Source organism: Ranitomeya imitator, chromosome 7 (genome assembly GCF_032444005.1).
Source record: "Ranitomeya imitator isolate aRanImi1 chromosome 7, aRanImi1.pri, whole genome shotgun sequence".
Lineage (NCBI taxonomy): Eukaryota > Metazoa > Chordata > Amphibia > Anura > Dendrobatidae > Ranitomeya > Ranitomeya imitator.
The window spans coordinates 45870647-45884373 of record NC_091288.1 but is presented as its reverse complement, the minus strand read 5'-3'; the positions used below and the strand labels follow the sequence as shown (position 1 = coordinate 45884373).

The 13727-nt window shown below is 41.5% G+C and overlaps 1 protein-coding gene across 1 annotated transcript in view; it reads left to right on the top strand.

Annotated features, from left to right (window-relative positions):
• Nucleotides 1-13727, top strand: part of CHN1 (chimerin 1) — a 122296-nt gene that overhangs the window by 11593 nt on the left and 96976 nt on the right. Inside the window, exons 3-4 of the mRNA XM_069733182.1 lie at nt 6044-6082; nt 12305-12360. Of these exons, the coding sequence (XP_069589283.1) occupies nt 6044-6082; nt 12305-12360 (95 nt within the window). The remainder of the gene's footprint in view (nt 1-6043; nt 6083-12304; nt 12361-13727) is intronic.

Here is a 13727-nt window from a genome sequence, read left to right as displayed (position 1 = left end):
CAGACATTTCCTGTAGTTCTTGACCAAGTTTGCACACACAGGGATTTTGGCCCCTTCCTCCATACAGATCTCCAGATCTTTCGGGGCTCTCCTGTACACTTTTTCTTTACCCTTGTGTGTAAAATATGCATTGCACAGATTATATACTGGCTTTTACAACTGTCCGTCAGCAGCTCTACACTCTTAACAATGTCCTTATTTTTCTCAAGGACTTTTTTTTTAGATTTATCTAATTAATTGGATATTTCTTACTGACAGTTTCTGAAATCCATCTTCATCTTATTTTTCTTCTCTGGCAATGAGCCGCTTGGTTTGCAGCCGCTTCCTTAGCGTTTCCTTTTCTGTTCTCAAGTTACACAACACGGGAAGGGTGAGTGAAAGTTTTCAGGTCCTATTGAATTGACAGGAAAGGAAGTGCTGATCCAAGCAGAATCTAACAAACTCCAGCAGAAGGTGGGATGTTATATAATCTAGTGGTAAATCAGATTGTTTCCTCTAGTTTCCGCTCTGCAGGGATCTGTGAGTTTTTTTTCTTTGTTAGATTGGCCCTGATTATTTTGTATATTAGGAAATGGCATAAACAGCAATTCCCGGTATTCCTATATTATCAGTATTCTTCCCTTTATAAGCAGGGAAAGTTTAAGTCTGGAAATTCTGCAAATATAAAAGTTTTTTTTTTTTTTTTTAACTCCTTTAAGTTTACACTTGACACCCAATGTGGAAAAAACCCCAAACCTAGCAATGCCCCGACACTCACCTTTCACGCTGGCCATGTCCCTACTGTTCTTCTCTCCTTCTCTTGGTTATCATGTGCCATGTGCAGCCAATCTGGGGGCCGCAGAGACACGGTCAAAGTAGCCTCAGGGGGCCAGTATGTGCTATTTCTAACTTTTTGTTTTTTTTGCCACACTGGGGCCATATCTAAACCAAAATAATAACTAAACTTTTTTTTTACTTATTTTCCAGTGATTGCAAAATTGATTTTTATTTTTAATATAATCCCTTTTTTGGTTTGTTTCTCTCTTAAACAATGTTTTGTTGTGCTTCTTTCACCTGCTCAGCACAGATCAGTACTTTATTTTCAGACAATCTGTGTATGATTGTGCCAAAAATTCAGACCTTTACAACACCTGATTTTAGTCACAAAGGTCTCAAAAACAGTGTAAACTTGTGAGATTAATATTAGTTCATAAAAAATGATAGGTGAAAAAAGGGGGTATATATCGATTACGAACACCACATGTGTACAATCTATCTATATAATCGTCTACGGGTCACTTTCGTCTGTCTGTATGTCACGGAAATCCCACGTCGCTGATTGGTCCCGGCCGGCCGCGACAAATCAGCGACGGGCACAGTCCGGCCGCGAATTCGCCCTTCCCCACTCCCCTCCAGTCAGTGCCCCCATAGCGGTTTAGCAGTCTGTTAAACGGACTTCGTTACACCGCGGCATAACGCAGTGTAACGCAGTCCATTAACGCTGCTATTAACCCTGTGTGACCAACTTTTTACTATTGATGCTGCCTATGCAGCATCAATAGTAAAAAGATCTAATGTTAAAAATAATTAAAAAAAAAAAAAATTAAAAAATCATTATATTCTCACCTTCCGGTGCCTTTCCCGCTCCTCGCGACGCTCCGGTCCCAAGAATGCATTGCGGCAATGACCGGAGATGACGTAGCTGTCTCACAAGACCGCTACATCATCACGTGTTATTGCCGCAATGCATTACTGGGACCGGAGCGTCGCGAGATGCGAACTCGGCTTCAGGAAAATGGCCATCGAGATCGCCATCTGCACACGCGCGGCATCCCGCGGCCCCGGGAAGCCGAGAAGAACCATCTGCACACGCGCGGCCTCACAAAGAAGGCCGCGCCCACCGATAAACGGCTGAATAGCGCAGATTGCGCTATTTTCCTTGAAGCTGCGCAGTGGATTCGCCACTTGGACATGCGCACACCACTACGCCACCAACGGAGATCTGGGGGAGAAACAGCGCTGTCACCGCGCCCATATGACCTGACCAGCGTGAGTGACAGCCCAAAACGGCGACTTTACAAAGGTATTTCGGCAGCATAGGTGGGGAATAAAGGCTCCAAAATACACTAATGTAAAGCCCAGCTCTGCCCCTATTTAACGCTATTTTTAGCTCTTCTTGAAAAAACGGGGTGACAGGTTCCCTTTAAAGAAAAACGGGTTGCCACAATGACAGGTTCCCTCTGAAAAGCTGAGCGAAAATGCTGTAAATTTCCCTGGTTAAGAGGGCAATTTTTGATAATAATGGTATATTACATTAAACACAGTATTCCAACCACAGCAGCCGTGTAGTAATATATTTAAGGCGACAATCAACCAGGAACTACATGCTACGTACCGTGCACTTTGGGGGTCACATTTAGTGGCTGCACTAGTGCGCCCTAATTCACCAGTCATCAGAGTTGATCTCTATATAGGAGGGTTGTACGAGGTCACAGCTATTGAATAGTCCTGCCTTGTGGGTTAATCGACCATTATGCTGCTTTCATAAGGTCTTTGTGCCTGTTTACCCATGGACGGATCATTCGTGTGTTTCTCGCAGAGAGTATTACATGGTGTAAGGTCTGTAAGTGATGTTAATCCCGTTTTCATATTTCGACCTTCTCCTCTGCCATTGTGACCAGATTTAATTAAAGCCCAATTTCATAAAGGCACTGCCATAAAGAGAAGACTTTGTGATCTGTATTTCACTTGGTGGATGGCGGCCAAAAGCTGCAGGATGTTGTTTGTATCCCTATTCTCATAGATAATAATAATATTTTTTCTAGAACCAGTATATAATCTTCCATGTACTCATGCTTTTATAAATGTGTAATGTGAAGGTCGCTTCCTGCACCCATTTTTTACCTTTAAAATATATCTCGTTTCTTCTATGCTTTTACATTCACTGCTTTACTTTTCTTACCACTTTTAAATTGGACATTTAAAGCAGCACTCCTCATCCCATCAAAGTCTATATCCTCTTAATACATTGCAGTCATCATATTGTATAGCACTGTGTACTTACAATTGCTCATTTTGCCTTTCTACCCTGATAATTCTTCTCATTTTTTCCTGCTCTGTGTAGAAACAGTAAGTCTCTCTTTCCCACATGAGTCCTCTTCGCCCTCTTCAACTCCTGACCCAGCTGTTCGCTCTTCCCCCTGCCAGGGAATTTTTGTAGTGATGACTCAAGCAGAGAAAATTGACCTCCTTTTTCTACATAGAGCTTAGAAGGATTCAGCTAGTCACTTATTAATCACGTTGTCATAGACCTAATGGAAAAGAGAAGAATTAGCTGGGTAGAAAGGCAAAATGAGCAATTGTATGTACACATTGCTATATAATATGATGATTGTAATATAGTAAGAGGATATACAGGGCAGCGGTTTCTATTCCTATGGACAGGCAGATCTACTGGTGTCATGCTGATTGACAGCCGGCTTTCTCCAATTAGGCAGTGGAGAACTGACTGTCAATCAGCATGACACCAATAGTCCCGCCCTGTCAGCAGGAAAAGAATCAGCCGCTTTGTTAATATACGAGGATAAAAACTTTGATGGCAGTGCTTCTTAAAAATGTGCTGCACACATATATTTCCAGGAATGAACAGTTACTGATCCAAACTTCAAAATTAAAGGTGCAATAACACCTGCCGAACATGGCTGTAAAATAACCCCCGACCTGCTCAATGCAAGTCAATCAGTGGTTGTTTGATCGCCTTTTTAAACAGGTTGCCCCGAATTACATGCACGTAGAACAATCGTTAAAGGGGATATCCTCAGATAGTTGCTACCTACCTGCATGTTGTGCACGCTTCCATAATCCGTTGGCACAGTCGTTGCGTTAACAGAGCATCTATTTCTTTTCCTGTTGAAAGGGCGGGACTACTTGTCTCATTCTGATTGACAGCTGGCATGACACCAGTAGATTTGCCCTATTGCAGTCATCATATTATATAGCACTGTAAGCAATTGATCAATTTGCCTTTCTACCCAGATACATTTTCTGTTCTCTGCTCAATGTAGAAACATGAAATCTCTTTTCCCTGCATGAATCATCACCTTCTTCAGCTCCTGACCCAGCTGCTTCTTCCTGCCCCTGCCAGGGACTTTGTAGTGATTTATGACTCATACAGAGAATAGAGACTTCCTGTTTCTACATAGTCATATGCCTAAGGCTGTGTGCACACGTTCCGGATTTTTCCCGTTTTTTTGCTATAAAAACGCGATAAAAACACTTAAACGCATACATATGCATCCCATCATTTATAATGCATTCCGCAATTTTTGTGCAAATGTTGCATTTTTTTCTGCAAAAAAAAACGCATCGCGGTATAAAACACAGCATGTTCATTAATTTTGCGGATTTTTTGCAGATTTCCCACTATATTATTGCATTGGGGACCTCCGGGAAAAAAACGCAAAAAAAAAGCGAAAAAAATGCATGCGGATTTCTTGCAGAAAATGTCTGGTTTCGTTCAGGAAATTTCTGCACGAATCCTGAAGTGTGCACATAGCCTAATAGAAAAGAGAAGAATTAGCTGGGTAGAAAGGCAAAATGAGCAATTGTAAATACACAGTGCTGTATAAAATGATGGCTGCAATATATTAAAGGGAAGGTGCCACTAGTTTTCTTGTATTTTGTTTTTTTTTGTGAAATTAAGCTTAAAATAGTAATTAAAATGTATTAATGCAATGTTTGCACTGTTTGCAAACATTTCTATATGAAAAATATTATATATTTTTCTACAAATATACATATTTACCACTAGGGGGAGCATTTTCCGTTTTAGACCTCAAGCAGCTATAGTAAGATTTAGCAGCTCTGCCCCAGGGATATTAGACCACCCAAAAGGGGAGGGAAATGGTGATATCAGCAGTTACTGCCCCAATTTTGCTGCTAACAGTAAGAATGAAGAGCAGCATCACAGGGCAGCACCATTTTGTGTGTGACTGCCCTGTGACCTGCTATCACCAGCAGTTACTGCATCAGAGGCACAGCTTGTTTACAGAGGAGCAGAACACAGTGGGCTCAGCAGCATTTTTTGTGAATAACATTCTTGCCATCCCCCTTCCCCCACCTTAATCCCTGTCCTGTCAGCTGCCCTGCTCTCTCTCTCCAGGTGTCACCTCCCTCTCTGCAGGCTGTGAGTGCAGCTTACCAGAGATCACAGGGACTGTGTGTGAGGGGGAGGCAGAGACACAGCAGGAGAAGCACACAGGGCAGCCTGTGAGCAGAGGATGTGTGCCTGCTTGGAGTACAGAGGAGCAGTGAGGGCTTCTTTTGTCCTGCGATAGAGAGCACAGGGCTATAATAAAATGGCAGCTAGTCACACCTACAGCAGTGAGTTGTGCAGCCCACAGAGGCGTGCCCAGCTCACTGCTAATGCTGCTGCAATGTTACAGATAGGGTCAGCGCCGGTCTATTATCTCCTATGTCCATGGGGTGCCGTAATCTGACACTGATAGTGCCCTCCTACTGCTGCAAAACCAAGATGTCAGCCCCCAGTGCATTCTTGAAACTCATATAACACATGAAATCTGTTTCACATGCATTTCAAACTTGCTTATAGCAGCATGTTATGCTACATTACAGTGATTTATTAATGACCTACAAACGCGGTACCTTCCCTTTAAGAGGATAAAAATGTTGAGGAAGGAGTGCTTCTTTAAGACCCTCTCACACGCATATGTAAAAGTTTTGTTTGGCTTCAAGCATCAATATATCTCTTTATTTATATTTAATAAAACAAGATTTGTAAAGAATAAAAAAAAAAGAAAGTTGTAATACTAGTCCCATGTCCCAGCCGATGTGTGTGTATGTATGTGTATATATATATATATATATATATATATATATATATATATATCTCATAGAAGTCAGAACCAAGATCAGCAAGTTACGTCATACGCTATCGATATGCTCTCACTTGCTCCTGCTTTATAGCATGCGCCTGCTGTAATACATGTACAGATGTTCTTTGTTACTTACTATTGTAGCCTGTAATTGTCTTTTTTTCTTTCAGATAATGATGAGTACAGGCCTCCTGTGTGGAAATCTTACTGTAAGTATACTACAATATGGTCAGCTACTCCTATCCGATATGCTGCGTCAGGAAAGAACATATTGGCACACACTGGATAGAACACGCTGCCTAAGTGACGGCTGATCAGTGCATCGGAGCTGCTGCCGTTAGGTTGTATTCCGAGGCAAGCAGGAGATCTCTGTACATATTCCACTTTCTACGAAGTGATATGCCAAGCTTTTGCCTCCATGTGAGAGATCGCTAATATTTCACTTGTGCCATCCATTGGAGATGGTCACACCTGAGGTCCACAAGGCAGAATCTAATAGACCGTCTGTTAATGTAAGGCTACGTTCAGATTAGCGTTTCCCGACGCTGCGTCGGGCGACGCAGCGGCGACGCACGCGTCATGCGCCCCTATGTTTAACATGGGGGACGCATGCGTTTTTCTTGTTGCGTTTTCCGACACGTGCGTCGTTTTTGACGCTAGCGTCGGACGCAAGAAAATGCAACAAGTTGCATTTTTCTTGCGTCCGATTTTCGTCAAAAAACGACGCACGCGTCGCAAAACGCAGCGTTTTTGCGTGCGTTTGCACGCGTTTTTTCGTGCGTTGCGTCGCCGACGCAGCGCCGCGCAACGCTAATCTGAACGTAGCCTAACATTGACGCGTAATGAGGTGTTTTATGTTAGTCATGGAGCGATCTCACGGTGAAGTCCCCTTTTGGGACCAATAAATACTGAAAGTAGAAGCTGTAACTGTACAAAATAATTAAAAGACTAAAACGCACAAATTTCAGTTTTAATAAATATTTCTTATAGGCAAAACAAAAGTACAAACAAGGCATATTTTGCATTACCACTTTGAATACGGTGATCAAAAATATAATTTTTTTCTTTAATATGTACTTTTCTGGGCAAAACTAATGAAACTATAGCAAAAAAAAAAAATAAGTTTTCAGAATTGCTCTGTTTTATATCTTGCATGTCCCACAATGGCAGTGAGGAAAATTCTGATTGTTCCCCCACTAGGGTGGATTTGATTTAAATCTAACTGATTTAAATCACGATTTAAATCACTAGTCAGTAAGGCTTGATTTAAATCAGTGATTTAAATCAAAGTTTCTACCTAACTGAATTTGCTCAAAGGCTTCTTCTTCAGGAAGTTTCCACACAAAGATATCTATTTGCGCTTTTTTTTGTCTCCTATCTTTCAATACTCCAAACAATCAGAAACATATTGTCTAACTTCTTGGACTTGGCACTGAAGGGGTTGATTCTGTATTCATAGGTTTGTAGAACAATAGGATTAAGGTCTTTTTCTCAACTCTATTCATGTTGTAACATTTTTGCCGTGAACAAGAGGCTGGGACCTCTGCGAAGTCAAATTCAGTTTTGAGAACTGTGTAAGTAAAGCGAGCGTCTGTGATAATATAGGAGAGAAACTGCCCACTAATCCTACAGAAACCTCTGGAAGAGCATGGCATTGTGAATGTTACACATATACAGGTCCTTCTCAAAAAATTAGCATATAGTGTTAAATTTCATTATTTACCATAATGTAATGATTACAATTAAACTTTCATATATTATAGATTCATTATCCACCAACTGAAATTTGTCAGGTCTTTTATTGTTTTAATACTGATGATTTTGGCATACAACTCCTGATAACCCAAAAAACCTGTCTCAATAAATTAGCATATTTCACCCATCCAATCAAATAAAAGTGTTTTTTAATAACAAACAAAAAAACCAACAAATAATAATGTTCAGTTATGCACTCAATACTTGGTCGGGAATCCTTTGGCAGAAATGACTGCTTCAATGCGGCGTGGCATGGAGGCAATCAGCCTGTGACACTGCTGAGATGTTATGGAGGCCCAGGATGCTTCAATAGCGGCCTTAAGCTCATCCAGAGTGTTGGGTCTTGCGTCTCTCAACTTTCTCTTCACAATATCCCACAGATTCTCTATGGGTTTCAGGTCAGGGGAGTTGGGAGGCCAATTGAGCACAGTAATACCATGGTCAGTAAACCATTTACCAGTGGTTTTGGCACTGTGAGCAGGTGCCAGGTCGTGCTGAAAAATGAAATCTTCATCTCCATAAAGCATTTCAGCCGATGGAAGCATGAAGTGCTCCAAAATCTCCTGATAGCTAGCTGCATTGACCCTGCCCATGATGAAACACAGTGGACCAACACCATCACTGACTGTGGGTACTTGACACTGGACTTCAGGCATTTTGGCATTTCCTTCTCCCCAGTCTTCCTCCAGACTCTGGCACCTTGATTTCCGAATGACATGCAAAATTTGCTTTCATCAGAAAAAAGTACTTGGGACCACTTAGCAACAGTCCAGTGCTGCTTCTCTGTAGCTCAAAAGTGGCTTTACCTGGGGAATGCGGCACCTGTAGCCCATTTCCTGCACACGCCTGTGCACGGTGGCTCTGGATGTTTCCACACCAGACTCAGTCCACTGCTTCCTCAGGTTCCCCAAGGTCTGGAATCGGTCCTTCTCCACAATCTTCCTCAGGGTCCGGTCTCCTCTTCTCGTTGTACAGCGTTTTCTGCCACATTGTTTCCTTCCAACAGACTTACCATTGAGGTGCCTTGATACAGCACTCTGGGAACAGCCTATTTGTTGAGAAATTTCTTTGTGGGTCTTACCCTCTTGCTTGAGGGTGTCAATGATGGCCTTCTTGACATCTGTCAGGTCGCTAGTCTTAAGGCCCCTTCACATTTAGCGACGCTGCAGCGATACCGACAACGATCCGGATCGCTGCAGCGTCGCTGTTTGGTCGCTGGAGAGCTGTCACACAGACCGCTCTCCAGCGACCAACGATGCCGGTAACCAGGGTAAACATCGGGTAACTAAGCGCAGGGCCGCACTTAGTAACCCGATGTTTACCCTGGTTACCATGCTAAAAGTAAAAAAAAACAAACACTAGATACTTACCCACAGCCGTCTGTCCTCCAGCGCTGCGCTCTGCTTCTCTGCTCTCCTCCTGTACTGGCTGGGAGCCGGAAAGCAGAGCGGTGACGTCACCGCTCTGCTTTCCGGCTCACAGCCAGTACAGGAGGAGTGCAGAGCACAGCGCTGGAGGACAGACAGCGGTAGGTAAGTATGTAGTGTTTGTTTTTTTTTTTACTTTTAGCATGGTAACCAGGGTAAACATCGGGTTACTAAGCGCGGCCCTGCGCTTAGTTACCCGATGTTTACCCTGGTTACCAGTGAAGACATCGCTGGATCGGTGTCACACACGCCGATCCAGCGATGTCTCCAGGGAGTCCAGCGACGAAATAAAGTTCTGGACTTTGTTCAGCGACCAACGATCTCCCAGCAGGGGCCTGATCGTTGGTCGCTGTCACACAGAACGATTTCATTAACGATATCGTTGCTACGTCACAAATAGCAACGATATCGTTAACAATATCGTTATGTGTGAAGGTACCTTTACCCATGATGGGGGTTTTGAGTAATGAACCAGGCAGGGAGTTTATAAAAGCCTCAGGTATCTTTTGCATGTGTTTAGAGTTAATTAGTTGATTCAGAAGATTAGGGTAATAGGTCGTTTAGAGAACCTTTTCTTGATATGCTAATTTATTGAGACAGGTTTTTTGGGTTATCAGGAGTTGTATGCCAAAATCAACAGTATTAAAACAATAAAAGACCTGACAAATTTCAGTTGGTGGATAATGAATCTATAATATATGAAAGTTTAATTGTAATCATTACATTATGGTAAATAATGAAATTTAACACTATATGCTAATTTTTTGAGAAGGACCTGTACAGCCTTTATTCTACTGATTTAAACAACTCAGCTTTATCTCATGATGGAAGAACCTTTGGATGGTAAAATATTTTCCTCAAAAAGCAGTTTATTGAAAAAAATCCGATTTAAATAAAAAAATCCGATTTTTTTTTTTTTTTTTTTTTTTTTATATATTTTTTTTAAAAAACATTGATTTTTATCCACCCTGTCCCCCACCCAACCCACAAAGTCCTCACAAAAAAAGTGTATGGCTCTGAAATTATGGCGACATATAAACAAATTATATTTTCCCATATGCATATATGTTCAAAAGTAGTAAAATATTTAAAAAAAAACACATAAATTTGCTATTACTATAATTGTAATAACCCACCGAATAAAGGTAACATGTCATTATATTGCGTAGAAGAAAGTGGGAGAATTGCTATTGTTTTCCTTCCCATAAACAGTTACTAAAAGTTAATCAATAATTTTGTACATCCGTATATCTGCAGAGAAGATACGTAGGAAGAAAAGAAACAGGGCTCCAACCTCCATCACAATATATTAGGACATTATTCGGCCCCGTAGTTTAGAGCTAAAATGATCACGGCGTGTGTTCGCCGCCTCGTACTCTCTTTACTTTCCATTGATGCCTTGTGCATTTTTAACAGGAATTGTGAGACAACATTTTTTGTAATCTATAATCAGGAAATTTGTATGAAACAGGAAGGAAATAATTGAATGGAAGCTGCTATTATAAGCAGCAAGAAAAACACCGATGTGATGGCCATGGTGTCTCTGTATTATCGCAGGGATGAACGCCGCCAATGGGTTTCATGGAATAAATTGAGCAGAAGTATAAGGGACAACACCCTTCCTGGCTCAGAACACTTTAGAAGAAGGTGGAAAGTTGATTAGATTTTTTCTGTGGAGGTTTAGCACTAAAGATTTGTGATGACCGTCCATGCTTTGATAAGGTGTTATCTGAGCATGCTCGGGTGCTAACAGAGTGTCTTCAGCATTCTCGAACATATGTTCGAGTCTCCGCGCCTGCATGTCTCACAGCTGTTCGATTGCCTAACAAAAAGGCAGTTCCCGTGAGACATGCAGCCGCGGGGACTCTTAACATATTTTTCAAGCACGCCGAAGACCCTGTTAGCACCCGAGCATGCTCAGATAACACCTTATCAGAGCACGGTCGCTCATCACTACAAAGGATCCATCATTTCTCTTCTAATAATGGGTGATACATTTCGTCATAACTTTTTAAAAAACTAATTACCATAACTAGTAGAACTTCTGGCATTAAAAACTTTTAGATCCCAATAATTATTTTTTCATTTGCATATTTTATTTTTTTTTACTTTTTTTTTTAATGTTTTTCATCTGTTTTTGATTTGCACCAACTTCTTTAAATTTGCTGTAATTTTTTTACTCTAAATTTCTTTTTCTAAATGTATGCAACTGATTCATCAATTGCGATATAAAAAAAAACCCTCTAATTTTGGTGCAGATACACTCCAATATTCCCTCCACTTATCAACCTCTCGAGTGATTTTTATGTACACCTGAATTACCCACCCCCTGCAAAATTTGCAAAAGTTTAGTAAAATGTGCAACTTTTTGTGGTTAAAAACAAAAACAAAGGGTACTTTTCATTTTTCTCAACTCATGACCCACATTTACCCTTTTCAAGAATTTGTTGCAAAAAAACTCAATATTACCAGACAAAAAAGTGACTTAAAGAAGCCCCACCATCAATGTTCTTATCTTCTTAATAAATTGCAGTCATCATATTATATATGATTTAAGCTGTGTACTTACAATTGCTCATTTTGCCTTTCTACCCAGATAATTCTTCTCCTTTCCATTAGGTTTGTGACATGATTAAAAACTGACTAGCTGAATCCTTCTAAGCTCTATGTAGAAACAGGAGGTCAATTTTCTCTGCGTGATTCCTTAGTCACTTAAAAAGTCCCTGGCAGGGGGAGGAGGAAGCAGCTGGGTCAGGAGTTGAAGAGATGAGTCTTTTTTTGTTTGTTTTTAAACACTGCAGCATTTGAGTAAAATATACATGTTTATAATGCAGTAGCCAGTGTGTGATTTATGGTTCCCAGGGCTATCTCTTACATACTGACCGTGGCCATTCACTGCCGAGTGTGTTCAGTAGCCAGCTCAATTCATTCTTGTCCAGGAGGAATAACATTGGAATGGCACAATACTGGGAAGGATCAGGATCTTACAGGATTATTTCCTTGTGAAATTATGTATTGATCCTGTAACAGACAGGGCAGGACGGCGCTCATGAACGTACACTCCAGCAGTGGTCACTGTGGCTATGTGAAGTTGTCTAAGGCCCCATTCACATGCATGTTCTATCCATGCTTCGCGTGGTCTGCAAAAAAAGTGGCTCCTATCAGTGCAAACTCTTGAGCAGTCTGCTGCATTAATCAGGTTATGGAGTTTCAGTGTATAAAGTGTAATTACTATGTTGTTCTTCTTAGTGTATCAGCTGCAGCAGGAAGCTCCTCACCCCAGAAGGATCACCTGCACACGGGAGGTGAGTGCCCAGGGCGTCTTCTTATTGTAAGCAATAGGTGCAGAATGAAATTCTTCTATTTAGTTCACTCGGCTGCTTAAGTGCTTTTCCTGTTATTCCTCATGACCCGCTCATACATATGCACACCCAGTTTGACCGAACGTGCATGTGTTTTCAATAGAGGGGGCAAATACCACTGGTGGCTTATCTGCCTCCGGAACAAAGGGCTGAGAATGTTAAAATGCAACATGCCCAATCCTTCTTTCCCCTAATATCGACTCTTGGGACACCCCCACACAAGTTAGGCCAGTTTCACACATACATGTCTTGTGTTGCGAGTATAGATCAGAATGCACTGTCTTTTAACCCAAACGTGACAGCGCCATTGTATGCTTATGAGACCTCATTCAGACGTCCGATGTTCATGTACATGTTTTATACATGTTTTTAGCTGATAGCGCTCATGGCTGTGATAGTCTATGGGGCCATGCAACATGTTTGTGAGTTTTCACAGGCCAAGCTTAACCCTGCTGTTGTCTTCAGTCTGGGGAGACCGATTTTGAACGTTGGTATATTTTGGGGTGTTCAAGATGTGGTTCTGAAACTTGTGGTTGATTGACTTAAATGAGAATGGGTCGGTCGGCCACGGGTTTCAAAGCCGCATCTTGAATATTTTAAAGAATTTTGAAGTTCAAGGTCGGTCGTTTTTGACCGAAGACAACAGCAGGGTTAAAATCGTGGCGACATGTCTGATCTTGATCTGAATAGACAGGACGTGAGCACTACTGGAGGGGGTGCACGGGTAGGATCCCACACCATTCTCACAGACTAGCGGTGGACTCCGCATCTATACGTGGGCACTGTCTCCCATCTAGAAGCACAGATCTCACCTTATGCGGCTTGATGGCCATATATATTTGATTAAGCAGATTGCACAGTAACGGACTTACCACCTTCTTTCACTCTCCACTACGTCAGTACGTAACTGATGAAGGACTGCTATGACCGACACGTTTGTTGGTACTACGAATAAATTTGTGTGCATCACATATACTTAAGTTGAGTGCTGGGTTCTTATGATCTTGATCACAGTCAGATCAAAATCGGCAATGCAAGTGAGTCCGTAAAAAAAAAAAAATTGTACCACACTTGGATGTCATCCCGCTGCGGTATGATTTTTCACAGACTTCTTTGCCAGAATGGAGAAGGAGGAGAAATATATACAATCATGGCCGGTAGAGTTGGCACCCTCGAAATTGTTCATGAAAATGGAGTATTTCTTCCCCAAAATTATTGCAATTCCACGTTTTGTTATACACAGGTTTATTTCCTTTGTGTGTATTGTAACAACACAAAAAAGAGGAAAAAAAGGCAAATTGAACATGCCG